Source organism: Corvus hawaiiensis, chromosome 24 (assembly GCF_020740725.1).
Source record: "Corvus hawaiiensis isolate bCorHaw1 chromosome 24, bCorHaw1.pri.cur, whole genome shotgun sequence".
In the NCBI taxonomy this organism is placed as follows: Eukaryota; Metazoa; Chordata; class Aves; order Passeriformes; family Corvidae; genus Corvus; species Corvus hawaiiensis.
This window is the reverse complement of record NC_063236.1, coordinates 1,561,897-1,588,954: the sequence shown is the minus strand read 5'-3', so window position 1 is coordinate 1,588,954 and position 27,058 is coordinate 1,561,897. Positions and strand designations below refer to the sequence as shown.

Here is a 27,058-nt window from a genome sequence, read left to right as displayed (position 1 = left end):
CAGCCCCCAGGGCACCCCCGGACATCCCCCCGCCCATCCACCGGCTAATCCACAGACACAGGGACACCGAGCGCCCACCTCCGTCACTTTATTGTGGGGGACCCCGTGGGAAGGAACCTCTGTCCCCTCAAAACGTTACAGGGCCACGTCACCCCCCCCCCCCCCGGGGCACATCAGGGCGTGGCAAAGGATCCCAGAACTTCCGTGGTTTCTCCCCCTCTTCTCCAGGTCTTCTGCGGCTGCTCCATCCCCAGAGAGGAGGGGAGGGTCTGGAGACCCCACGCTGGGGTTTCAGGGGTCCCTGTGGCTCCAGGAACCAGTGGAGGAGCCGGAGCTGCAGCTCATCCTGGCACGGGAGCAGGACTCCAGCACCCGAGTCCCCCCCCATATCCCACACTGGGGGTCCCCCGGGTGTGGAGACCCCGGAGCTGCCGGGCTCAGCTCACGGCCCCTGGCTCCAGGCTCCCGTTGGCAGCTGCTCCCCGGGCCGGGATGGACGAGGCTGTTTCCTGTGGCTGCTGCTGCTGGTCATGCCGGGGCCCCGGCTGGTACGGGAGGTGACCCTGCTGGGGACAGGACAGGGACGGTGTGTGTTGGCTGTGGTGGGACACAGCTGGGGACAGTGTCGCTCCCACACGAATTGGCTGTTCCATGGGATGGGAGCACCAACAGACCGGGAGACGCTTCCTGTGGGCTCCTGCTTGAAACCAACGGCTACAGCAAACCGGGGGTCTTCAGTCAGAGCCTGGGCTGGGGTCCCCCCCACCCCAAAACTCGGCTCTCACGACAGAGGAGGCAGGACAGGGAGGTGGGTGACATCACCAAAGAGGACACTCTGTGGGGAAATCCCAAAGAAGCCCCAGGCTCCAGGCAGGAGGACAGGAGCAAGTTTCAGTTATTCCAGTGAAAAGTAAGACTCCAAGGAAGAATGGAGAACCCCTGGCCTGGGAAACAACTCCCCTAAAAACCCCCAGCTGGGATTAAGAGGTTCCAACAGCAGGCAACCCCCCTGGCCAGACATCCCCAGTGTCCCAGACATCCCCACCCAGGACAAGGGTGGCACTGAGCCACCCACGGAGCCACCTCGGGGGCCAGGCTCTGGCTGCCACCCCCACCCCGGCACTCCTAATGCCATCCAGACCATGGGCACACCCAGGCTCTGGAGCTGCGGGGTGGAAGAGGAGCCCCTCCTGGTGGGAAGAAGGGCGGGGTCTCCTGCTGGGAAAAACCCATCCCGGGGTGGGTGATGGGTCCCACCCGGCCATACCTGCGCAGGCAGCTCGGCCGGAGGGATGAGCGGGGTGGAGGAGCTGCCCCTGTCTGTCTCCTCCAGTGCCAGGATGTCGATGGGAGCCTCGGCCATGTCCCGCAGGGATGGATCGAGGGTCACAGAAGGGTCAAAGAGCAGAGGGGAAGGGGGGCACTGCATCCCATCACCCACCACGTCCAGGTCCTGGCAGGGAAAACAGCGCAGCGGCTCATGAGGAGGGGTCTGAGGAGACTCCAGTCCTCTGAAGCAGCAGGAAATGGAGGAGAAGGGCAAGGGAGGAGGAGGAGTGAGTGCCATGCCCCTGGGACCCCTGGCCAGCAGCCAGGAACACACCCCAGGAACCCCCTCCTCCTCCTCCTCCTCCTCCCTCTGGAATGCCGTGATCCTGGCTAACACTGCTGAGGACAAGGTGTGGGACACACCACCTGGAGCCCAGCGTGATGTGTTGTCCCCAAAATGTCCCTCCAGCACCTGGAATGGCTTCGATAGGGTCTAACCAGGCCCTTCTGGGGACCCCCAGAGCAGTCCCCTGTATCCAGCACGTCACAAACATTCCTGGGGACCCCCGGATCAATCCCTGCTCTCCAGGATGTCACACACATTCCTGGGGACCCCTGGAGCAATCTCTGCTCTCCAGGATGTTACACACATTCCTGGGGACCCCCAGATCAATCCCTGCTCTCCAGGATGTCACACACATTCCTGGGGACCCCTGGAGCAATCTCTGCTCTCCAGGATGTTACACACATTCCTGGGGACCCCCGGATCAATCCCTGCTCTCCAGGATGTCACACACATTCCTGGGGACCCCTGGAGCAATCTCTGCTCTCCAGGATGTTACACACATTCCTGGGGACCCCCGGATCAATCCCTGCTCTCCAGGATGTCACACACATTCCTGGGGACCCCTGGAGCAATCTCTGCTCTCCAGGATGTTACACACATTCCTGGGGACCCCCAGATCAATCCCTGCTCTCCAGGTTGTCACAAACATTCCAGGGGACACCTGGAACATCCCCACCCTCTCCTAGGATCTCACACCTCCTCCGCTTGCCCTGACACCACAGATGGGGACGGACAGGCTCTGAGGACTCCTCCATCTGCCCTCTCCCTGACGAGGGGAGAGGCTGGGATTTGTTTTGGCTCCAAAGGGGGTTTGACACAAGGGCGAGATTCCCGTGACTCACGAGTGGCGCTTCTCCAGCCTGGCACGACGTGAGACACAACACAGATGCCCCCCAGCAGCTTCCACAAATCCGCAGCGCTCCAGAGGGAGCTCAGAACCCTCTCAAAGGACAGGATGAGGGAAAACAGTCCTGTTTTTCCTTCCTAACCCAAAAAACCCACCTCCTGTTTGCACAGAAAGGGGCTGGGATCTGATCTGAGGCGGCTCCTGCTGCTGGAATCCTTCCTCCATCACCAAACCCCAGAGCGCATCCCAGCTTTGCCTCCAACAGCAGGGCTCGGCAATCTCGGGAGCATCCAAACACGGAGGGGACACCTCGCTCAGAGGAGCAGCTCCCACAGATCCTGGGCCTTTGCTTTTGGCTAAATGCATTCCTGAGGCTTTGAAGTCTCTTGGCTTCAATGCAGGATGCCACAATAATCTGGGGATTAAAATCTTCGTCTTTTCCTCATGTGAGAGAAAATGGGGGGGAAAAAAAATCCTCTTTCTAAGAGGCCCCTGAAAGGATTTCAATGAGCACAGCCATTCCAAAGGAGCAGCCACCAAACCTTCCACATTCCTGCATTTTCACAGAATCTCAAGATGCTTTGGATCGGGAAGGAATGTAAAGCTCATCCCATCCCAGCCCCTGCCATGGGCAGGGACACCTTCCACCATCCCAGGCTGCTCCAAGCCCCCTCCAGCCTGGCCTTGGGCACTGCCAGGGATCCAGGGGCAGCCACAGGTGCTCTGAGCACCCTGTGCCAGGGCCTGCCCACCCTCACAGGAATTCCTTCCCATCTAACCCTGTCTCTGGCAGTGGGAAGCCATTCCCCCTTGTCCTGGCGCTCCATCCCTTGTCCCAAGTCCCTCTCCACCTCTCTGCAGGCACTGGAAGGGGCTCTAAGGTGTCCCTGGATCCCTCTCCTCTCCAGGTGAGCACCCCCAGCTCTCCCAGCCTGGCTCCAGAGGTGTTCCAGCCCTTGGAGCAGCTCCGTGGCCTCCTTTGGCCTCGCTCCAGCAGCTCCTCCTGCGCTGAGCATCCCAGACCCAGATGCAGCATTCTGGGCGGGCTCTCAGGAGGGCAGCGTCCCCGTGGGACCCACTTACATCGCTGAATTCCAGAGGCAAACTCTCCGTGGGCTGGAGCTCGGCCGCGCTCAGGTACAGATCGGTGGGAGCAGCTCCCAGCTCCTGGGGGACAGCCAGGACCTGCTCGGGGACGTACATCTGGGGGGGCAGGCGGAGGTGCAGGGGGCAACAGGGCTCCTCAGAGAGGCTCACGGGCACAGGCTTGTTGCATGGAACTTCCTCTGAGCCCTGGCACGGCTTGAAGAGTGTCTGGTTTGTATCCTGGCAGATATCTGGGAAGAGGCAGTCAAGGAAAGCAGCAGAGGTACGGCCAGAAACACATCCAGAAGGATGAACGCTGAGAAACGCTCCCAACTCCCCCACAAATGGTGTTAAACTACCCCCCCATTTCTCCCAGATCAGCAATCCAGAGCCTAGAGCTGCACCCCAACTGCCCAGGGATGTGGGTGACATAATTTCCATGATGGAAAACTGGGACAGCAGCCACAGCCCCCCCCACCGTGGGGGCTGGGAGATGTGGCTGGATCCCTGTAAACCACTCGCAGATCCTCAGATGGATGGCACAAAGGCACGGGATTAACTTTTGTTTGCAGACATCCGTGGAAAACGATCAGCTCCAGCCCCACAGGCAGGGAGATCCCAGCACACACAATGCCTTTCCCACAGCCAGGAGTTTAGTTATGGTATTTCCATCTTCCCACTGCATTTTCCTTCCCAATGGAAAACCTGTTCCTGCCAGAGGTGTAAATGGGATTTCCTGCCTTTAATCTCAAACTCTGCTTCAACTGCATCACACTTGCAGAGAAATCCAGAGGCACAGAAGCTACAGATCAAACCCCATCCTGCTCTGATCCTATCACCTTCCAAACCTTTCCGCTTCCCACCCCTTCTTTTCCTTCCCACGCCCATCCTTTTCTTCCAAGCCCCATTCTCTTCTGATGCCATCCTCCTCTTCCAACTCCTTCCTCCTCTTCCCACCCCTCTCTCTTCTGACCCCATTCCTCCTTTTCCACCCTTTTCCTCCTCTTTTAATCTTTCTCTTCTTCCTATCCCTTCCTCTTTTCCCAATCCCCATTCACTTCTTCCAGCCTCTTCTTCCAACTCCTTCTTCCTCTTCCTCCTCCTCTTCTGATCCCCATCCTTTTCTTCCAACCCCTTCCTCTTCTTCCCCCCTTCCATCCCCTTCCAACCAGGATCATCCCAACTGCTCTCCAGCTTTGGGGGGGTTCACGCTGCAATTTCCTCACACACCACACACAGTGCGGGAGAGGGGAAAATATTCCCAAACTCACACAAACTGGGAAAAGACACCATGTTTACATCAATTTCTTCAGCTGTCTAGGTTTGAGATTCACCCTTCTCTCCTCCCTGCTCCAAGGATTTCTCATGAATCCACTTCCTGGCAGAGCCATAATCCAGGCTGGCAGCAATGTCGGAGCCCAGCCCAACAGAGACAGACCTGGGACACCCAAGGGCAGAGGTGGTGAGGGACCAGGGGATGGGGAAGGCAGATTTTCATCTCCTGGAGCCAACTCCCAGCTCCCAGCACCGACTTCACTGGTAGCCAAAAGCACAGACTGCCAAGAGGACAAAAATCCCAGGCTCCATCTGGAGCCTCCCAGCCTTTCGCCATCCCTTTAGTGCCCTGTCACAAACAATCCAGCTCCTGAAAGCAAACAGAGCCCAAGAGCCTCCCAAAAAGCCGCAGATGTTATCAATGTTATCAGCTGCCCGAGGAAAAGCTTGTTTGTGTCAATGAGGGTCAGCTGAGAGCTCCTGCCAGACCCAGCTCTTCCCCTCCCTCCCGGGAGTGGCAGCTGCCAACAGCAGCTTCTCCAGCTGTTTTATGGGATTTCTCCTCTTTATTTTGAGGTCTGTGGTGGTTAGAGAGAAACAAAGGCAGCTTCCAGCTCCTGCTCCCTGCACAGGGCTGGGGGAGTCTGACAACTCCAGGGACAATGCGATCCCAGGGGCTCTCAAAAATCCAGAATCTCCAAAAAATCTGAAAGCTCCTCCAGATCTAAGAGCTCCCAAAAACTCATGAGCTCCTCCAGACCCAGGAGCTCCCACAAATCCAGAAGTTCCACAAACCCAGGAGTTCCCACAGACCCAGGAACTCTGATAAACCCAAGAGCTCCCACAAATCCAGCACCTCCCCCACAAACCCAAGATCTTCCACAGATCCAGAAGCTCCTCCTCACCCAGTCCTGGGACCCAGCGCCAGAACTTGTCCTGACTCACCCCACTGCTCGCTCCTGCAGCTCCAACCTGATCCAAATCTGGACACATCCACCCACTCCCACAAGAGTGGATAGAGCTGATGCACCCAGGGCAATGCTGGAGTCAGGGATCCCATACTGGGGGTCATCCCTGAGCTGGGGGATCCTTGATCCCATGCTGGGGGCTGATCCCTGAGCTGAGGGATCCCAGTGGAACTTGCAGTGCTGGCTCTCCAATAGCTGAGGCTGATTTGGGAAGTGGAACAGCTCGAAGCTGTTCACACACACACACACGAGAACTTTTCCAGGGGTCACAGAGACTGAGGTGGGCCACAGCAGCTCCAAAAAGGCTCGGAACTACCCTTCCAGACCCTCCCAAAAATCCCCAAGGCCACGCTCTGGTGTGTGTGTCCTCAGGTGGGGGGCAGGCTCTGCTCCCAGGGAACAAGGGACAGGACAAGAGGAAACAGCCTCAAGCTTTGCCATGGGATGTTCAGGAATTTCTGAATTCATCAGGAGGAATTTCTTCATGGAAAGGGTGGTCAGACATTGGAAGGGCTGCTCAGGGAGGTGGTGGAGTCACCATCCCTGAAGGGGATTCATGCACATCCCTCACAGCTCGGGATCTCTGCTTCCAAGTGAAATGCCCACCCTGTTTGGATGCTCTGGACCCAAGAGGCCACGGCAGGACCACCCCTGGGACCAGCCCAGCCCTTTGTTGCTCCCTCACGAATTGGCTGTTCCACGGGACGGGAGCACCAACAGACAGGGAGACGTTTCCTCTGGGCTCCTGCTTGAAACCAACGGCTACAGCAAACCGATGGCCTTGATTCAGGGCCAGAGAGGGACAAAGGAGGCACAGCCACAGGGCAAACTGCTGGCAGGCAGCTGGGAACAGTGTCAGGATCAAAGGATACGTGTGAGGCAGTGCCGGGTCATGGGGAGGGACTGGTTGGAGCATCGGACGTCATCAACAAAGGCCAAGCAGCGCTGGCTGGAGCGGGTGGTGTGTGCCTGAAATCATGGAATGGGTTGGGTTGACCTTAAAGCTCCTTAAGCTCCTGTTCCCAAGGGCAGGGACACCTTCCACTATCCCACGGTGCTCTAAGCCACATCCAACCTGGCCTTGGACACTTTCAGTGAGGGGACAGCCACAGCTTCTCTGGGCAACCTGTGCCAGTGCCTCCCCAACCTTGCAGGGAGGAATTTGTTCCCAATATCCCACCTAAACCTCTCATATCTTAGCTTAAAACCATTCCCTCTTGTCCTGTCACTGCCTGTCTATGTAAAAACTCCCTCTCCCTCTTTTTATTAAGCCTCCTTTAGGCACTGGAATGGACTCACTCAGACCCAGGAGCTCACATAGACCCAAGAGCTCCCAAAAACCTGAGAGCCTTGACAAACCCATGAGCTCTCACAAACCCATGAGCTCCTACAGACCCAGGAGCTCCCAAAAATCCCCAAGCCCACAAATACCCTGAGCCCCCTTTTCTCCAAGCTGGGCCCCCCCAGCTCCCTCAATTCCTCAGTTTTCCAGCCCCTTCTCTTTGTGCTCCAGTCCCTTCCCCAGCTCCGTTCCCTTCTCCAGACTTGACCCTCGGTGTCTTTCTTGCTGCAAGGAGCCCGAAACTGACCCCAGGATTCAAGGTGTGGACACCAAGAGCTCCCACGGACCCGAGAGCTCCTGCAGACCCAGGAGCTACCACAGATCCACAATCTCCCGCAAACCCCCCCAAGCCTCAACAAACCCAGGAGCTTCTCCAAACCCGCGAGGGTGACAGCCAGGGCTATCCTTGCAGGAAGGGGAAAATCTGCCAGGGCCTGGGATCAACTCGCAGAAAGACACAAGAGGAGACACCCATCCAGGATGTCCCCACGGACCTGCTGGGCCGCGCCGTCGGTGGCCAGGACCCTGCGCTCCCGGAGCTGCCGGTGCAGCAGAGCCTCCACCCCGTAGCGCTGCCGGTAGCGCCGGAGGCACTTGAGCCGCTTTAGATTCTCCCTCTCCTTGGCCATCAGCCCCTCGGGCCCTGTCAGGAGGCTGCTCCCTGCAGAAGTAAAAGAAGAGTCAGGAATCTCCACCCACCTGCCCGTTTTTTTTTTGGCATCGAGAGCCCGAATCAGCCGTCAAGGGCTCCATCCACAGGACCAAGGGGAAGCTTTGGGTGCCGTGCCTGGCGGTGCAGGTTCCATCCCAAAATTTATCCCGACCTCTCACCATGCACCAGGAACGCTTGGGCCCACAGAGTATTTTTAAAACCTCCTTTAAAAATAATTCAGCCGCTCCCATCCGTTGTGATTTCAGCAGCAGAACAGAAGCTTGTCAAATTCCAGGTCGCTCCTGTGCGAGTTCTGGAAGCTTCCCGCCAGCATTCCCGGTGTAATTACAGGGCAACGCTCAGGATCTGCTTTTCTCTGACTCGATTGCTAAAAAGAGTTCTGCAAAATTGGTATGTACCAAACTCCTGGTTATTTTTACTTGAGCCTGAGCTGAATTATGGCGTTTTCCAGGATGAGCTATTAAAGGACGATGCTGGAAAAAAAAAAAGAGTCCTTTGCTCTGCAATACTTGGGATCAGTTATACAACTCGGTTTTGCCTCTGTTGAACTGGGAATTCCTGCTCCCAAGAGCATATTCTGCACAGGGAGAACGTCAGCAGAGGCAGAGGGAAAGCTGCATCCATGCTAAGGAGGAATTTGCCAGTGAAGCAGCACTGGTGTTACTGGAACCAACTCCTGTCCACACACCAAGGGCCTTATGGATGAATATTTTTTGTTCGTAAAAGGAAAAAACAGGAAATCCCAGTACAAAATAAGCGCTTTTGTCTCAGAATTAACATTACAGCTCATTTCCTGCCAACGCTGCAAGCTCTGAAGAGCAAAGAAAAGCATGAGCTTTGGAACTCTAATGATATGGATCTCTGGGCATGGGACCAGCACAGAATCGTGGACTCAGAAGAGCTCTCCAGGATCAGAGTCCAACCTGTGACTGATCCCTACCTTGTCAGCCAGACCAGAGCACTGAGTGCAATGTCCAGTTGTTCCTTGAACACCTCCAGGGATGGGGACTCCACCACCTCCCTGGGCAGTTCCAATGCCTGACCACCTTTTCCCTAAAGAAATCCTCTTGATGTCCAACCCAAACCTCCCCTGGCACAGACTGAGGCCATTTCCTCTTGTCTCATTGTTCTGTGGGAGCAGATCCTGATCCCCATCTGGCTGCACCCTCCTATCAGGGACTTACAGAGAGTGAGATGGTCTCACCTGAGCTTCCTTTTCTCCAGGCCTTAGGATTGTAGCTTTTATGTTTTTCATATCCTGTAATTCTTCAGTGTATAATTCTAAACTCCATATAGACTGTTAGCTACTGTTCTCCCATTCTGGTCAGGCAAAACAATTCCTCTCTAGGCCTGAAGCTCAAGGACACCTCACTGTCTCAGGCCCCGACAAATGTAAACAACAGTGAGTTGGAGGGGAGCAAACTTGGGAGTAAATGACTTCATTACCTGAAGCTGTAATTGAAGGATTAACCCCTGATATGCAAATGGACGAAACTTATAAAAGTATGAAAATCCATGACCTGACATCCATTTTGGGTGTAGCTCCTGGGGGCTTTGACTGCCCTAATGTACCTGAAGGCCCTTCAAGAAATAGAACTGCTTTTATCCTCTTAATTTTGTCTAGCCTCTGTTTTCAGGTAGTCCCAAAAAGGCATCAGGCTCAGCCCCTCCCAGCTCCCTCAGTTCTCCAGACCCTTCTCCTTGTGCTCCAGCCCCTCAACGAAACACCTGCTCCAAGTGTGGAACCCTCCCCTTACCCTGCTCTGAAATCTGCCTTTAGAAAGGCCCAAACCCCCATTTTTTAGCAGATTTTTTTGTGCACGCCCTCAGGCAGGAGGTCCCGGGCTCACCGATGGCCTCGTGCTCTCCCTTCCGGCTGTGCAGGAAGTGGCGCTTCTTCTCCTTCAGCAGGTGCTGGAGCCGCTTGAACTGGTCGATGTAGAGGGACTGGAGCCGGATCAGCTTCTCCCGCATGATCAGAGCCACCTCCTCAGCCGTGTACACGCCGGCGTGCCTGGAAAACCCACACAAGAGGGTCTGGCTGGGAGGGTCCCTGGAGACTGATCCCCCCCAAAGGGTGTGGGGATTGATCCCTGAAGGGTATGGGGAATCCTATGGGATTTTTCCGCTGAAGAGTCTGGGGGTTCCTCAGGGATGAACCCCCAAAGGGTGTGGGGGTCCCTTGGGGCTGTTCTCCAAAAGGGTGTGGGGGTCCCTCAGGGCTGATCCCGCTCAGGGTGTGGGGGTCCCTTGGGGTTGTTGCCACAAAGGGTGTGGAGGTCTTTCAGGGCTAAACCCCAAATGATGTGGGGGGGTCCCATCGGGCTGTTCTCCTGAAGGGTGTGGGGGTCTCTCAAGGCTGAGCCTGCCATGGTTGGGGGCAATTCTCTCAGGATTATTCTTCCAAAGGCTGTGGGGCTGCCTCAGGGTTGATCCGCCCCCCCCCAACAATACTGATGTTATTAGGAAAATTCTGGGTTACACCATCAGCAAGTGATGAGCTGAAATACTCCATTTCAGGCTTTAAGAGAAGGGATCACCCAGAGAAGCTGCTGAGCGATCCACCCCACTGTGGAAGAGGATGAGCAGCAAATGTTTCCCAGAAAACCCCAGCTCCAGGACAGCCAACAAACCACGTGGGCACAAATCCATGAAAAACCACTGATGTCATCACCTTTTTAACACAACCACCGTCCCCTGGAGCCAGAACACGTAACACGTGTGTCGAATGTACCTCAGTGAGCCCAGAACATACAACACGTGTGTAGCAGGCAGCAGCCACCATGGAATCCCAGAGGTTGGAGAAGCTCTCCAGGATTGAGTCCAACCTGTGACCAACCCCCATCAGAGCCCTGAGTGCCACATCCAGTCAATTCCTTGGACACCACCAAGGATGGGGACTCCACCACCTTCCTGGGCAGTTCCAATGCCTGACAACTCTTTCCATGAAGAAATTCCTCCTGATGTCCAACCTGAACGTCCCCTGGCACAGACTGAGGCCGTTTCCCCTTGTCCTGGTTTCCTGGGAGCAAAGCCTGACCCCCACCTGGCTGCAGCCTCTTGTCAGGAAGTTGTGGAGAGCCAGAAGGTTCCCTCTGAGCCTTTTTTCCAGGCTGAGCCCCTTCCCCCCAGAATGTAACACAGATTTAACTCCCCAACCTACTTGAGGGGATCCTCCTGGTCGCTGTCGATGCTGTCAGCCTCACTGTCAGGGTCCCCACGCCACGTCTGCTCCACGGTGACAGGGTCCTGCTCGCAGTCACTCCAGCTGTCCTCATCTGCAGGACACAGCACCGGGAGTCACAGGACACTGTCCCACATCCCCGGATGGCCAGGGACACCCCGGAGCTCGGCCCCATGGAGCTGAGCCGGCTCTGCCTCGTGCCAAGAGGGAATTCTCCACCCCAAAACTGTGAGTGATGGACATGGAGCAGGAAACAACAGGAAACCTCCCAGCTTGGAACCGCCAGAACACACTGGGAGCGATGCTCCAGCCCTCCCAGGAACCACGGAAATCTGGTGGTACTATCCAGCAGCCTCACTAACATTTCCATGCTAAACCTGCAGGATTTGGGTCTGGCAGCATGATTTCTCTGCAGGTGAGACACACCAGGCTTAACAAAACCCCAGCTTTTACTTCCAGACCATGGGATCTTTTTCCCACTGGACTTAAGAAGGGATGTTCTTGGCTTTCCCCCACAGAGCAGCCCAGCACTGCTTTTGGGTTCAGTCCTTACCCAGGATGCGGCTGGCCTCGCTCCGGCTGCTGTCCATGCTCTGGGAGCCCAGCTCTGCCCGGGCATAGGAGCTCAGCTGGCACAGGAGGGTCTCGCCCACGGGCCCGGGGTTGGATTTCTTCACCTGAGCCTGGAGCGCCAGCGCGTTCCGCCGGGCGTGCTCCGCACAGAACGAGGTGCTGAGGGACAAACCACAAGCTCGTTATGACCCCCGGCCCTCAGCCAGGCAAGGAAGCATGGAATAGTTCGGGTAGGGAGAATCTAAAAGCTGATCTGAGTCCCCTCCCAGCTCCTGCTGCTGGAATCCTTCCTCCATCACCAAACCCCAGAGCGCATCCCAGCTTTGCCTCCAACAGCAGGGCTCGGCAATCTCGGGAGCATCCAAACACGGAGGGGACACCTCGCTCAGAGGAGCAGCTCCCACAGATCCTGGGCCTTTGCTTTTGGCTAAATGCATTCCTGAGGCTTTGAAGTCTCTTGGCTTCAATGCAGGATGCCACAATAATCTGGGGATTAAAATCTTCGTCTTTTCCTCATGTGAGAGAAAATGGGGGGGAAAAAAGTCCTCTTTTTAAGAGGCCCCTGAAAGGATTTCAATGAGCACAGCCATTCCAAAGGAGCAGCCACCAACCCTGGAACAGCTCCCAAACCTTCCACATTCCTGCATTTTCACAGAATCTCAGGATGCTTTGGATTGGGAGGGAATGTAAAACTCATCCCATCCCAGCCCCTGCCATGGGCAGGGACACCTTCCACCATCCCAGGCTGCTCCAAGCCCCCTCCAGCCTGGCCTTGGGCACTGCCAGGGATCCAAGGGCAGTCACAGGTGCTCTGGGCACCTGTGCCAGGGCCTCCCCACCCTCACAGGAAGGAATTTGTTCCAAATATCCCACCTAGCCCTGCCCTCTGGCAGTGGGAAGCCATTCCCCCTCATCCTGGCACTCCATCCCTTGCAAACAATCTCTCCATCTTTCCTTCAGCTCCTTCAGGCACTGGAAGGTCACAATTAGGTCACCTCTGGGCTTCTCTTCTCCAGAACAATCCCAATTCTCTCAGCCTTTCCTTCCAGGAGAGCTGCTCCATCCCTCTACTCAGCTTGGTGCCTCTCTAGACTCGCTCCAACAGCTCCATGTTTTTCCTGTGCTGGGGACAGGGCTGGAGGCAGCTCTGGGTGCAGGGTTTCACCTGAGCAGGGCAGAAGGGCAGGGAACACCCCCCGGCACCTGGAATCTCTCATAGAGAGCTGGCTGCAGGTCCAGCCTGGGAATGCTGAGAGCCCACTCAGCACTGTGGGAATGTCACCTCTGGCACCGGCAGCAGGCAGAGAAAAGAGCTTCCAGTTAAAGCCAGTGAGGTGGGTGAGTTTTTGAGCTCTTCTGCTTCCAAACATCCTCACTGGACTCTGCCTTCCCCACATTTTATGGCACAGGGACCAGGGTGGAGACAACCACTGTCCACATCCCTGTAAATCCCTGGAAGCAATGCTCCTGTGAGGAATCTGTGCTCTATCGCCGTTTCCATAACTGTTCCATCCTCTTCCATCCCCAGCACTTGGAGCATTTTAAGGAGCTCAGGACAGCAGCAGCACAACCAGATCAAAGCTCCACAGGGACCCGAGTGGCTGCACTGGGAAGTGCTGGGATGAGGGAGGGATAGCACAGATGGATCCAGTGTGGGGCCTGGAGCACTCCAGCCACCTTCTGCTTGGCCAGGGCACAGCCCACGGTCCCAAAATGACTCCATGGAGTCTTTTTCCAGCTTAGAAACACTTTGGAAAAAGGGAGATACTTCTCAGAGGTAACCCAAGTGCAGCAGCTGAAGGAGAAAAATCATGGAATAGCCTGAAAGGGACCCACAAGGATCACCAGGTCCAAATCCTGGCCTTACACAGGACATCCCAAAATCCCACCATGTTCCTGGATGCATTATCCAAACACTCCTTGGGTTCTGGCAGGGTCACTTGCGAATGTGACCACTGCCCTGAGGAGCTGTTCTGGTGCTCAACTGGGGGGAAGAACCTTTTCCCAAAATCCAATATAAACCTCCCCTGACACAGCTCCAGCTGTTCCTTCAACAGGGAAGACGAAGAGAAAAACCTCCCCCTGCCTCTTTTAATTCCATAGGGTTTGGAACTGGAAAACCAGGAGGCAAAGCCACTCACCCATCCTTCTTCTCAGGTTTGGGAGCGGCGTTGGGACAACGCTTCCCGTTCTTTGTGGACACGTAGCTGCACTGCTTGAAGGGAGCATTCCTGTCCTCGAGGATGTGCTTGATGCAGAATTCCTGCCCTTCCAGGCGGGGCTGGGAGCAGGGCCGGGGGGCGAAGGCACAGGCCAGGGGCTCCTGCGGCCGCGGCACTGGGGTCAGGCGGCCTCGGCTCGTCGGCAACACATGGATCCGGATCCTGTTCATGCCGACACTGCAGGAGGGATGCAGAGCAAGGAAAGAGAAATAAATAAACCGGTGATAAAATGAAAAGCAGCAGCGGGAAATTAATTTGAATAAAAGTCTGACCCCTATAGCAGAAGATGAGGCTGCTCCTAAGGAGGTAATTCCCAATAATGGTCGAGGGAACTTTTAGCCCTGCAGAAATCTGGGTGGGATCCTCTTCTCCCAGTGCACCCTCAGTGCATTTCCTGGATGCTCCCAGTGCCCATCGCCGCCTCTATCCCGATGTATCCCGGGGACTCGTCCTGCCCCGCTACCGGTGCCCATCCCGCCTCAACCACGGTCTATTCTGGTGCTCATGCCGGCCTATTCCCGCCGCTATCTCGGTGTAGCCCGGTGCCCTTCCTGATCTACCCCAGCCTCTCTCCCGGTGCCCATCCCGGTCTATCCCAGCCTCTCTCCCGGTGCCCATCCTGATCTATCCCAGCCTCTCTCCCGGTGCCCATCCCGGTCCATCCCAGCCTCTCTCCCGGTGCCCATCCTGATCTATCCCAGCCTCTCTTCCGGTGCCCATCCTGATCTATCCCAGCCTCTCTCCCGGTGCCCATGCCGGTCTATCCCAGCCTCTCTCCCGGTGCCCATCCTGATCTATCCCAGCCTCTCTCCCGGTGCCCATCCCGGTCTATCCCAGCCTCTCTCCCGGTGCCCATCCTGATCTATCCCAGCCTCTCTCCCGGTGCCCATCCTGATCTATCCCAGCCTCTCTCCCGGTGCCCATCCCGGTCCATCCCAGCCTCTCTCCCGGTGCCCATGCCGGTCTATCCCAGCCTCTCTCCCGGTGCCCATCCTGATCTATCCCAGCCTCTCTCCCGGTGCCCATCCTGATCTATCCCAGCCTCTCTCCCGGTGCCCATGCCGGTCTATCCCAGCCTCTCTCCCGGTGCCCATCCCGGTCCATCCCAGCCTCTCTCCCGATGTCCCATCCCGGTCCATCCCAGCCTCTCTCCCGGTGCCCATCCTGATCTATCCCAGCCTCTCTTCCGGTGCCCATCCTGATCCATCCCAGCCTCTCTCCCGGTGCCCATCCCGGTCCATCCCAGCCTCTCTCCCGATGCCCCATCCCGGTCCATCCCAGCCTCTCTCCCGGTGCCCATCCTGATCTATCCCAGCCTCTCTTCCGGTGCCCATCCTGATCCATCCCAGCCTCTCTCCCGGTGCCCATCCCGGTCTATCCCAGCCTCTCTCCCGGTGCCCCATCCCGGTCCATCCCAGCCTCTCTCCCGGTGCCCATCCTGATCTATCCCAGCCTCTCTTCCGGTGCCCATCCTGATCCATCCCAGCCTCTCTCCCGGTGCCCATCCCGGTCTATCCCAGCCTCTCTCCCGGTGCCCATCCCGGTCTATCCCAGCCTCTCTCCCGGTGCCCCATCCCGGTCTATCCCAGCCTCTCTCCCGGTGCCCATCCCGGTCCATCCCTGCGCACCCCCGCCCGCGCACGTGCTCTGCCTCCGCGCTCCCGCGCATGCGCGCTACTGCCGCCCCGGCGCCGCCATTTTGTCCGCGGGCGGCGAGCGTGAGGGGCACCCCCTGAGGGGCGCCCAGGCAGCGCTGCCGGAGCGGAGAGCGGGAAGAAACCCGCCTCCGGGGCGATGCAGGGCGGAGGAGCCCTGGAGAAGCACTCGGGAGCCGCGCTGAGGGGCACACCGAGCCCCATTGCGAGCAGGCGGCGCCGCCGCCATCTTACCTCTCTGCCGCCGCGGCCTCCGCGCTGCCGCGCCGTGCACCCGCCCCGCCGCCTCACTGGCCCGCCCGCCAGCCAATCAGCGGCGGGCACAGGGGCAGTACCGCGCACGATTGGTTGAGCCTGCAGTCACTCACGCTGGGAGCGGCCGCGCCCACCTCTGGTCACGTGGAGGCGGCGCGGCGGGAACGCGACACGTGGGCGCGGCGGGAGCGGGGGGTCCCGGGGTAGGACCGGGGGGTCCCCGGCCCGGGAATCGGGGGGGGGCAGGCCGGGACCGGGTGTGAGCTCGGGCTCCGGGTCAGGAGACGCTCGCGGTAGGCCCGACTTGGTCCCAGAGCACCAGCATGGGGGTCACGAGCTCCCCTGGCATCACTCGGTTCCCTCCCGGTCTCCCGGGCCGACACTGCTCCCCACCGCGAAGGGCAGAGCCTCGACACCCCGGGAGCAGCCGCCTCCAAGAGGGGCTCCAAAAGACGGAGGGGAAGCAAGGGATGGGCCATGCCCAGAACCTGAAATCTAAGAACTGGTCCCAAAACTGGACCAAATCGGTCCCCAAATCCTTGGAGGGTGTTTGGCAGCAGCAATTCCTCCTAAAAACAAGCTAGATGTGGAACAAGAGTTTCTCAAAACCATCCAGAGACCACTCATTTATTGAAGGTCAGAGAAGTCAAGTCTAAGAAGAAAGGAAATAGGACTTTCCCAAATATTCAACCCAAACCCCGGCAGGTCCCCTGGCCCTGGGCCGAAGTTCCAGTAGAAGCTGCTTCCAGCTCAGCTGGCAACAGCCATGTGCCAATGGGATTCCCTGGAAGAGCTGCCCCAGGCACAGTGACTGCAGGACCAGCCTGGCACTTTCTCATCCCACATCCCACTGGCAATGTACCCCCCGAGTTCCCTGGTCCCCCCAGGGTTTCCAGTGGAAATCCCAGAATCTGCAGGAAGGGAGCAAGGGATGGATATCGGATCCCAAACCAGAACAGATCCAGGGGCAAGGGAACAGGACCCATAGGAGGGAGAACAGCTCCCATCACCTGGGATTCCCTCAGCCCCCCACATCCCTCCATCCCCCAAAAACTCCTGAACACCAACACCTCGAGTGGAACCTCCCCAAAAGCCCTCCTGGGCTCTGCCACAGCCCCTCGGAATTAAAAGGAACCAAACCACTAAGATATAAGTTAATGCTTAAATTATTTGTAAAACATCTTAAATTTTCTGTGACATATTTTAAATATCCCCCATGTTCCCCAGAGAGGGGTCAAAGCCCAACACTAACTGGGAGCCTATGGGGGAAAGGGAGGAATAGAGAAAGGGTTCCTTATCCTTTCACAGCTTTAACAACTAAATATCAATAATAAAAGTTATATTATAATAAAATAAGTTCTTCGTGAGGCAGTGGAGATCAAAAAGCCCTTAGAAAAGCCCTGCAGGTTTGGGCTCGGGCTCTGGACTCAGTAGTAAAAAGGGGGTTATTTGGGGAGGGGAGGCAGCGGGGGGGGCGGTTCCGAGGGCAGGGGGGGCGGTCGGGGCTTGTCCGTGTTGGCGGCAGCTCTGGAGCCGCTGGAAGCCCGGGGGTTCAGGAGCTCGTACGAGTGGAATTCAAAGGCGGGGGGCTGGGTGGGCTGCATGCCCTGCGCGCTCAGCAGCGAGTGCAGCATGTTCACCGTGTCCTGATAGTCACTGGCCTGGCTGGCGTTGTGCCCGTTGGCCCCCGAAGGCCCCTTGTCCGATTTGTGGGTGCCCCGAGCTTTGCTGGGCTGGGATAAATCTGAGCTGTGCCCAGGGAGATGGGCGGCCCCGGGAAGGTGGGCGTATGGGAACGGCACTCCGGGGCCTTTGGAGACTTTGCCCACCTTGGGCTGGTGCTCGTGGGGCATGGCCAGGGGCTCCTCGGGCAGGGGTCTTTTGCGGGTGGGGGCGAGAGGCCCGTAGCCCTTGTGGGGGGTGGTGGTGGCGGTGGCACCGGGTTGGGCGCTGTGTTTGGAGTCCCCCGGGCGCTTGGCCGCGGTGCTGGGGCCGGCGCCGAGCTGGGCGTGCAAGTGTTTGTGCGAGTGGTGGTTGTGGTGGTGGTGGTGGTGGTTGGATGAGTGGCCCTTGTGCTTCTCTTTGTACTCCCGGCTCTTCCCTCCACTCTCATCCGCGGAGCTGTGTCTGTCTCCGGGACCCGGCACCTTAATCCGCATCTTGATCTCCTCCTGCTTGGAGGGGATCGGCCTCTCCCCGCCTCCACCCACCGCCGGGATCCTCATCTTGAGAGCTTTGTCACCCTTGTCGGCGCCGGGCAGGCGCTCGGGGTTCTCCGGCCCCGCGATGGGGATTTTCAGGATGATTGGGGAGGGGTTGCTGTCCTGCTGCCCTTCCCTCTCCCGCTGCTGCTGGACCAGGAGGTTCTGTGCGGCGTAGGCGTACTGGGAGCGCACGTTTGCTTCCATGTTTTCCAGCTGCCGCTTCTGTGCCGCCAGTTCCTCGGCGTGCTTGGCCCGGTACTCCTTGAGGGACACCTTGGCCGATGGGGCGTTCTTGGTACTCTGCTTCGGGTAGGCAGCGCCGTCCTGCTGCGGGTGCTCGGCGGCCGACGAGCTCTCGCTAGTCCTGTGGATGTCCAGCTTGGCCGGGGGATGCCAATGATCCGCCTGGGACGGGTCGGCAGCGCTCGGCTCGCCGGGGGAATCGGCCGCGGCCGGGAGCGCCGGCCCTGCGCCGGCAGTGGAGGACGTGGACATGCTCATGAGCCCAGCGATGTTCATGTCCGAGCTGTTGTTCCTGGAGATCATGTTGAGGATTGTCTGCTCTGACAGGCTCTCGTCCTCACCGTGGTCGTCAGTCTTGGATTTCCTGGCTGCTTGAGAGGCCTGGAATGAAACAGATCACCGGGTGTTTACTTGGGGTGTCGCTGGAGCTGGTTTAAATCAAGCAGCTCACCAGGACAGGGCAAGGTCTTCTTTACAGACAGATCCACTTTGCTCCCATCCCTCCTTGTGGGAAAATTCCCAACCCCTGGAAGAAGCAGGGCTGCTAATGCAGCTGGAAAACCAAAGTTCTGTACAAGTTAATTCACAACAGATGAACTTGAGCACCATAAGCACCATACAGTATCCCAATTCCACACACACCTCCCTCCCCTGCTGTCCTGCATTGGGATTCCCAAAGGAATCACAGCCCGTGTCCGAGTTTCTTACCCGCCAATTCCGGATCCGTTTCAGTCGGCTGGGAGTTTTCTCAAGGATTTGCAGGAATTCATGGGTCAGTTCTGCAGAGGAGACACAAACCCAAGCGGGAGAGTCAGAGCAGCCCCAGTCCATCAGGACAACCCCCTCATCTGATGGATGGAGCTACTGGTGGGATGGAGCTGCTCCAGGAGGGGAATTCTGACAACTGGAATCACTGACCCATTCAAACTCATTTCTCTGTGCTGCTACAGAAGCTGCTGCTGCCCTGGAAAACCTCAGCAAGCCCTGAACTCCTGGAGCCCGTGAAGTGGTGTTGGAACATCAGACCCAGGACCAGCGATGCCAAAATAATTTAAGAGCCTTTTGCAGGGGAAAAACCTCGCTCCCAAACTTACCATCTAAGAGCTCCAGAGTTACAGTGCCATCAACGTATTCCCACCAGTGCTTCCCGTCCGTGGAGACTGGGATCTCCCAGTTGGACCACTTACAGGCCAGGTGGATACAGACGCAGGCCACAACGGGCGGGGTGTACTGCAGGCTGAAGGTGGTCAGGTGCAGGCTGACGTCACCGGGAGAGAAAACAAAAAGCCATCAACTCCCACGCCTGAGCTGCAGATCCACGCGGGACATGGGGGGGAACGTGGGGGTGGCCCTCTGGACCTCCCCAGGAAGACCCTGGGGCACAGCCAGCTCCATCCCGCTCCAGCACAGCGGGGCTTCGGGACCGCTTCGCTTGTTCGGGCCTGGTTTGCTACAGGGAATTTGGGTTCTCCTCCATCAGTTTTTGTTCAGTTTTTATACAGGTAATTTGGGAGCTTCTCTGAAGAGGAAAGCCACTGGGGACCTGCCAGCCCCACCTGTGCTCTGAAGAGAAACTCATCCCTGGTTTGCTACAGGAAATTTGGGATCTCCTCCAAAGGAAGAATATCAGTGCTGAGGTCACCTGCCAGCCTCTGCTCTGAGGAGAAGCTCAGCCCTGGTTTGCTACAGGAAATTTGGGATCTCCTCCAAAGGAGGAATATCAGTGCTGAGGTCACCTGCCAGCCTCTGCTCTGAGGAGAAGTTCAGCCCTGGTTTGCTACAGGAAATTTGGGATCTACCTCCACTGATAGCCCTGTTTATCCCTGTTTTGATGTGGGAAATTTGGGATTCCCCTCCAAGCAGGAAAGTCACTGGGGAGCAGAGAAATTTGTCCGGTTTTTTGCTCACCCCTGTTTTGCTACAGGAAAGCTGGGATTTCCTCCATCTCTGTTCATTCCTGGTTTGCTACAGGAAACTTGGGATCTCCTCCACTGGTTGCCTTGTTCATCCCTGTTTTGCTACAGGAAATTTGGGATCTCCAAGGACGGAAGTCAGTGCTGGGGTCACCTGCCAGCCCCACCCCTGCTCTGGGGAGGAACTTCCAAGCACAACTCCTGGATGGCATTCAAGGAGCAAACCTGTCCTTTTCAGCTTTAGGAAGGGTCTGATCTTTCCCAAAGGATTTTTAGGAATACACTCTATGCTGGAGTGACTCAGGAAAACCTGAGCCAGGTGACCTATCACGTATTTTCATTAATAAATTGATTTTCCACGTGGCAGCTCAGCCATCAGTGCTGGGGGGTGTGGGCAGCACCAGGACCGGGAGAACTGAGGGACTACGAGGATCCTGCAGGAACATCAGAGCTTTAGGAAACACGGAAGCAAGTCTTGAGTGTGGGATTTGCCCACTCCTGAACAGGCCCTTTGGGAATTATGCCACCGAGCCCTCACGTGGCACCATCTCCCCACCACCCTATTCAACATTTTTCCATCGGTGAGAAGTGGAGAGGCAGAAGTTTGGCATCTACATCCAAAAATCCTGAAGTTTTGTGGACACTGGGTTTATCCAGGGGAAGTCAAACCCAGGGAATTCAGAGCCTCGGTAGAGCGAACTCAAGGATAACAAAGAGCCTCAACTCTGCCCCAGAACGAAACCAAAGGGAGCACAAGGATAAATGCAGTTCATCCCAGAACTGGCTCTCTCAGACAAAACTGAGGCTCTTCTTCGTACTTTCTGCCTGGATTTCCCTCAATTACAGCCTTAACTCCTAATCCCGTGGCTTTGAAATTCTTGCTGCAGGGATAAAACAGGTTTCAGGGCTGTGTTTACCCAAACATCACCAACACCACATTCCCGAGGCCGGAAATCCACAGGGTGCCCTTTGGAGCCCGAAACACCTTCAACAAACAGTGCAGGTGAGCAGGCAACACCTCCCAGGTGGAAAAGGGAAACCACGTGCACACAGACATTCCCAGCCAGGGCTTGGAGGCATCTCCGGCCCTGCAGCTTCACCTGTGCTGGCACCCAAACCACTTTTCCCTCCCTAATTTCCCAAAACCTCAATGTTTTCCATGTCCACGATTTTTTTTTTTTGTCTGTTCCAAACATTAACTCCGTGATTTGTCTGAAGCTGAAAATCCAGGAAATTGAATTTAAAAATAATCCCAACAAAAGTGCTGGCATCAGGCTGGCAGTGAAAATTTAGGGACAAAACAAATCAGAGGAAGAATCTGGAGATGATTTTTCTTTCCAGGCAAAACTTAGGGGCAAAACAACCCATACAAAAAACTTGGGGTTGATTTTTCTTCATTTATGCCCTAAATCAGCCTTTTTTGGGGTACAAACCATATTCAGGGACAATTTCCACAGCACCTTGTTGAGTGAAAACACTCCAACACCCAAGGAGTAAGCAAGGAAAAATGTATGTATCCATTTCCCCTCCATCTTTTTGGTTAGTTTTGGGGTTTTTGGCTTTTTTTTTAAACTTTCACAACTAAATTCCTATCAAATAAGCAGTAAAGCTCCTGAGGATTCCATCTGCCTTATTTTCCAGCTCATTTTACCCAGCAGCTGGCAGGAAAAAGGGCTGGAACCCTTTCTTAAGGCTCTTCCTGCGGGATCCCCAGCTGCTCCGTGACTGAACGATGCCTCTGGGGTCACAGGCAGCAGATAAATTATCAATTATAAAATTATAAAATAATAACCTGTTTGTAGCCATGAAATAGGAAGTTTGTGCCAAGTCCTTGCTGGCTGCAAGAAAAAAAAGAAAAACGAAAAATCAGGGTGTTATCTGCATATTTTCATATTATCAATATTTTCGTATTATCATATTTTAGTGCAAGAACCACAGGCCACCCACGGATTGAGCAGCTGCAGGCCACAGCCACGAGGATTTTGGGTACTACTGCTCACTGAGAGTTTTGTGTGGTTCAGCAGAGCCAGAATCATCTAAAACTGCCTCCGTTTTGAGAATGAGAGGGATGGAACAGCTCTCCTGGGAGAATAACCGAGGAGATTTGGGATTGTTCAGCCTGGAGAAGGCTCTGGGGTGACCGTGTTGTGGCCTTTCAGGTTCCAAGAGAGCTGAAGTGGGACTCCAGATGGGACCTGGAGTGGCAGGATAAGCAGGAATGGTTTTTCCCCCAGGAAAAAGGCGAGATTTAGATGGGACAGTGGGAAGAAATTTCTCCCTGTGAGGGTGGGGAGGCGCTGATTGCCCAGGGAAGCTGTGCCTGCCCCATCCCTAGCAGCATCCAAGGCCAGGTTGGAACAACCTGGGCAAGTGGAAGTTGTCCTTGCCCTCCCAACCCAAACCATTCCAGGACTCTGGGAAGCTCTGGAGCAATTCCAGCTGGACATTCCCCCATATTTCCCCAGCCCTTTCCTCCCAATTCCCTCTCACCTCGGACAAGCTGGGTGCACTTCACCACGTGGGTGTGGGGATGGTCAATAGTGATCTCAAACCCTGGAAGGACACAGAGAAAGGACCATCAGAACCAGCAGCACAGCCCTGGATCCACATTTCCTGCACCCCTTCCCTCCTACAGCCCTGCTTGGAGCCGGGCAGGAATAGAGGAGCCCATTTTCCTGCATCCAGAAGCCTCAAGTTCTCCAGCTACAAACCCAGAAGGTCTCTGGTGCTCCCAGACCTCCCAACTTCTGAAAGGCCTCACTGGAAACAAAACAACTATTAAGGATTTTAAAAATAGCAGGACAAAGCCCCTTGAAGCAGCTGGGAGGAAGGCGAAGACAATGGCATCTGCTCCAAGGAATTTCTCTCACCCAAAAAGCTGAGAGGAAGCAGATTGTTTTCCCTTTGAACGGGCCTAAAGCACTGAGGGCATCTGAGTTTAATCCTCGCTCCTGTTTCCTCCTCAGTTTGGGAATTATGTTTGAAAGGGAAGAAAGAATTCCAGTTGGTCCATGTGTGCAGCAGATCTGCAGAATGTTCTGGGAGAACTGAGATGTTCAAAAAGGCCACTGGAGAACTGAGAGGTTGCAGAACCGGGCTTGGTTTAGCCACAGGCTTGTGGCCCACGACACCTCTGCCCCTACTGAAGGAGGGACATGGGGTGTTTGCTCTGAATCCAGTCAGGAATAACAAATCCTGCTCTTTTGGAGGGAAAATCTACCTACAAACTGCCTCTGAAACAGAAGATTTGTTAGTGAAAACAACTTTTAACAGTACATTTGATAAAGAAACAAGGCACCAGCTCCACCAGCCACAGCCCTACGTGGAGACTACTTCCAAAAACACCCAGAAACTGCTCCTGGTTTGTTGAGTTCTGGGGATTTTCCCCCCTTTTAATTATTTGACCAAAATATTCACTTTCAACCTATTTTTTAAGACATCTCTCAGTACAAACTGCTTCCTGCAACAGAACTGGAGCATTATGGCCTGGAATTGGATGGTCTTTAAGGTCCCTTCAAACCCAAACCATTCCATGATTCTATGATTGAGCTGGAAAGCACAACCCAGGACAGGGACCGATGTCCAGGCAGCACAAATCCTGGATTTTTTAGGGAAGAAAAAAAAAAAAAAAAAAGGGATAAACCACACTTAAATCTCTCAGCATTGAGCCTGGCACAAGTTACACCTGAAAAATTGATGTTAAAACAGGAGTCGGGCTGAAAAACGGGGTTTGTTGTGTGGACTCTGTGGAAGGGGTGAGGCTCTCCAGCCTGTGGAATTCTCCTGGCTCTGGGATTCGTGTGGCAGTCCGGCCGCTTCGAGGAACTTACCCAGGGTCTGTAGGATTATGCTCTCTAGAATGACCAGGTCTTGGGCTTGTTGCAGGTAAGCCTGGGGTTGAGAGGACAGGCAGGTTACTCACGGAGAGGCACTCGGATCAAGCCTGCACATTCCTAACACCCTTCTCTCCGGGGCAAAAACGGGAATCTCCCTGCACAGGGGGACTGGCACAGATTCCCTGGAAGTATTCAAGGCCAGGCTGGATAGAGCTCGGAGCAACCTGGGCTAGTGGAAAACGTCCCTGCCCTTGGCAGGTGGGTGGAATGGGATGGGATTTAAGGTCCTTCCAACCCAAACCATCTGGGGATTCTAAGAAAGAGGGAGCAGAGTGTTGGGTGGGCCCTGGGTGCTGGTCCCCCACTCTCCTGGGGTGGCACACGAGCAGTGCAGGAATCAGCTGCTTTTCCTGTCTTTTTTTTTTTTTTTTTTTAAATTTTCTGCAAGTTTCCCTGGAAACAGCTGCCCCTTCCAGCAGGACTGGCTGCTTAGCTCCAGGTAAAAGGGGCTGTCTGGACAGATGAGGGATCAGCAACGTTTTTAACCCACTGAGAAAGGTGTGGGGACAAACTTCTCCCACAGTGGAGCTCCTCTGCTCCACACCTGCGTCCACACCCTCCTCGGCAGCATTCCAGGGACAGTGGCACACAGCACACCTGGATCCAGGTGTGCAGCAGAAGAGAAAAGGGTTTGCACAGAGCGGGGAAGCCCAAATCTCTCCGTAGCAGGAGTGGTTGGATTGAGAAGCTGCCCCTGAGCACCTCGGGAGGGTCGAGGAGCCACCGGAGTCGCGCAATTCCGGATGCCATTCCCACTCCTCGGACCTCCAGCGCTCACAGCACATCCCAAGGCTCCATCCCCACACTTACCTCACTCTTGGTGTCAAGCAGAGGCTCCTGGGGGTGCAGACAGGCATGTGCCACCTTGATTACATGCTCCAGCTTCCGGGGCTGCTCCTCCACCTTGGCTGCCAGGAAAAGCGCTGCTGGCACCACCGACTGTGGAGGAAAACACTCTGTTTGCTTAAAAAGTCACTAAATTCACGATTAAAGCAAATAAATCAGGTGGATTCTCAATATTCCTTCAGGGAACGAAGGCTGTTCAAGTCCAGCCACCACCAGGAGAGAGAAGAGGGTCCCTCTCCCTTCCCAAACCCCTTCCCAAGGTGGGCCCCCCCGCCCAGGCAGCGACAGGAGTGGATTTGGGGTTCCCAGCGCCGCCCACCCTCCCCAGATCCCAGCACTTACGTTCCTGTGGAACTGGGTGAAGGACTGCACCATGTAGAAGCGGTGCATGTACACGATGGCCGTGTTGATGGTGAGCTGGGAGCTGGGAAGGGGTTAAGGAACAGCGCAGCCAAAGCAGAGACCCCCGGGCAGGCTCAGGGGAGCCGCTGGAACAGATCCCACAGGCCAACAGCACCAGGAGGGGACGGGCTCTCCTCATTCCCAGGGCAGGTCTTCCCTGCATCCCGGCACAGCTCTCCCCACTCCCGAAACGAGCTCTCCTCGATCCCAAAATGGGCTCGGCGCTCCCCATTCCCAAGCCGAGCCTTCCCGACACCCCAGGAGAGCTCTCCCTGCTCCGAAAATGGGGTCTCCTCCATCCCAAACAGGCTCGGCTCTCGCTGCTCCCAAAACCCTTTCTGGGATCTCCTTGGCCCCAAAACAGGCTCGGCTTTCGCGGGGAGTCGTGGGCCGAGCCTTACCACGCCTTCGCAACGCCTCAGTACAGCTTTTCCCACTCCTGAAACGGCATTTCCTCAATCCCAAAACGGGCTCGGCTCTCCCCACTCCTAGGCCGGGCCTTCCCGACACCCCAGCACAGCTTTCCCTGCTCCTGAAACGGGATTTCCGCGACCTCGAAACGGGCTCGGCTCTCCCTGCTCCCGTTCTAGCCGTGTCTTCCCTTCCCCGCATCCCGGCACTGCCTTCCCCACTCCCGAAATCTCCTCGATCCCAAAACCGGCTCGGCGCAGCCGGACCGGGCCTTCCGCTCCCTTCCACGCACCCCGGCACAGCTCTCCCCGCTCCCGTGCTGGTCAGGCCTTCCCAAGCCTTTCCAACACGCCGGCACAGCTTTCCCTGCGCCCGAAATGGCATTTCCAGAACCAAAAACAGGCTCGGCTTTCCCCCGCTCCGAGAGCCGGGTCGGGCCTTCCCGACACCCCAGCACTGATCTCCCCGTTCCGGGGCCGGGCTCTCCTCGATCCCCAACACACTCGACTCTCCCCGCACTCGCTCCCGACACTCCCCATACCGGTTCCCGGCTCTCCCCGCACCCGCTCGCGGCTCTCCCCCCTCCCCGCTCTCCGCGCCCCGCCCCACTCCCACCCGCGGCCTAGCGCGGCCTAGCGCGGCCGGATACACGTTGAGGCGCTGCCCCATGTCCTGCAGCAAGTTGGCCGCCTGCTGCCGGTACGAGAGCTCCTTGTCGGGGTCGAGGCCGGCGCGGCGGGACGGACTCCGCTCCAGCTGCTCGCGGCTGAAGTACCAGCGGCGCCCGGGCCCGGCGCCGCCGCCGCCCGCCGAGGCCTCCATGGCGGCTCTGCGCCCGCGCGGGGGACGCGGCGTGCGCACGCAGCGCGGCGGCGCGATGACGTCAAGCGTCGGGTGGGCGGGCGCGGGGAGAGCCGTTGGAGGCGCGAGCGTTCCAAAGCAGGGCGGGACCGCTGGGGAGGCGGGGACAGGCGGAGGCCACGCCCACTCCCGACAGGCCACGCCCATTCACGACAGGCCACGCCCACTCCCGGCCCGGTACCGCCCGCGCCCTCCCTCACGCCCGGTGCGGGGGGGAGGGGGAGGCTCTGATTTCGGCGGGGCCCCCTCCACCGGCTTCTCAGCTCCCCCGTACCGGGACTCCTACGCACTGAGACGCGGGGACCCCCGGGACATTGGGGTGTCTACCCCATGCCGGGGCCCCCTCCTCACCGGGACCGCGTTGTGTGTCCCCCACTCCCCGGGATCCCGGTGTATCTCTCCCCATCCGACTCCGGTATGTTTCCCTCGCCCGGGACCCCGCGGCGCCGGGATGCCCGCAGCCCTCCCAGATCCGGTTTTACCGAGCTCTCGCAGGCCCCCGCACCTCAAGACGCTGACTGTACCACCCCCCCCCAGCGACTTCTCACCCCCCTTCCCTTACCGGGACCCCTCCTCAGCAGGATCCC

At 56.8% G+C, this 27,058-nt stretch overlaps 2 protein-coding genes and 2 non-coding genes across 7 annotated transcripts; all 4 read right to left on the bottom strand.

Annotated features, from left to right (window-relative positions):
• Window positions 1-72: 72 nt before the first annotated feature.
• Window positions 73-15,716, bottom strand: KANSL2 (KAT8 regulatory NSL complex subunit 2). Of its 3 annotated transcripts, none has more exons than XM_048327521.1 (10): window positions 15,675-15,716; window positions 13,705-13,962; window positions 11,544-11,722; window positions 10,970-11,084; window positions 9,657-9,820; window positions 7,628-7,794; window positions 6,664-6,760; window positions 3,546-3,799; window positions 1,268-1,453; window positions 73-566 (listed from the first exon to the last, which is right to left on the bottom strand). In XM_048327521.1, the coding sequence occupies exons 2-10, from the start codon at window positions 13,953-13,955 to the stop codon at window positions 438-440; spliced, it is 1,542 nt and encodes a 513-aa protein (XP_048183478.1). In that variant the 5' UTR covers window positions 13,956-13,962; window positions 15,675-15,716; the 3' UTR covers window positions 73-437. The 3 variants fall into 3 exon arrangements, with proteins under 3 accessions (XP_048183478.1, XP_048183477.1, XP_048183479.1); XM_048327520.1 differs by lacking the exon at window positions 15,675-15,716 and adding an exon at window positions 14,058-14,914; XM_048327522.1 differs by lacking the exon at window positions 15,675-15,716 and adding an exon at window positions 14,058-14,914 and having other exon boundaries at window positions 73-563.
• Window positions 621-748, bottom strand: LOC125338153. The gene has a single exon (XR_007208213.1). It is a non-coding gene; the product is annotated as a small nucleolar RNA SNORA2/SNORA34 family (small nucleolar RNA).
• On the bottom strand, window positions 6,460-6,587 carry LOC125338152. The gene has a single exon (XR_007208212.1). It is a non-coding gene; the product is annotated as a small nucleolar RNA SNORA2/SNORA34 family (small nucleolar RNA).
• Window positions 15,717-16,845: 1,129 nt separating the features above from the next.
• CCNT1 (cyclin T1) lies at window positions 16,846-26,446 on the bottom strand. 2 transcript variants are annotated; one of them, XM_048327497.1, is made up of 9 exons: window positions 26,260-26,446; window positions 25,140-25,221; window positions 24,762-24,890; window positions 23,886-23,946; window positions 22,546-22,608; window positions 21,848-21,893; window positions 19,237-19,400; window positions 18,851-18,921; window positions 16,846-18,523 (listed from the first exon to the last, which is right to left on the bottom strand). In XM_048327497.1, the coding sequence occupies exons 1-9, from the start codon at window positions 26,430-26,432 to the stop codon at window positions 17,141-17,143; spliced, it is 2,172 nt and encodes a 723-aa protein (XP_048183454.1). In that variant the 5' UTR covers window positions 26,433-26,446; the 3' UTR covers window positions 16,846-17,140. The 2 variants fall into 2 exon arrangements, 1 of the variants encoding a protein (XP_048183454.1); XR_007208105.1 differs by lacking the exon at window positions 19,237-19,400 and having other exon boundaries at window positions 18,432-18,523.
• Window positions 26,447-27,058: the final 612 nt, after the last annotated feature.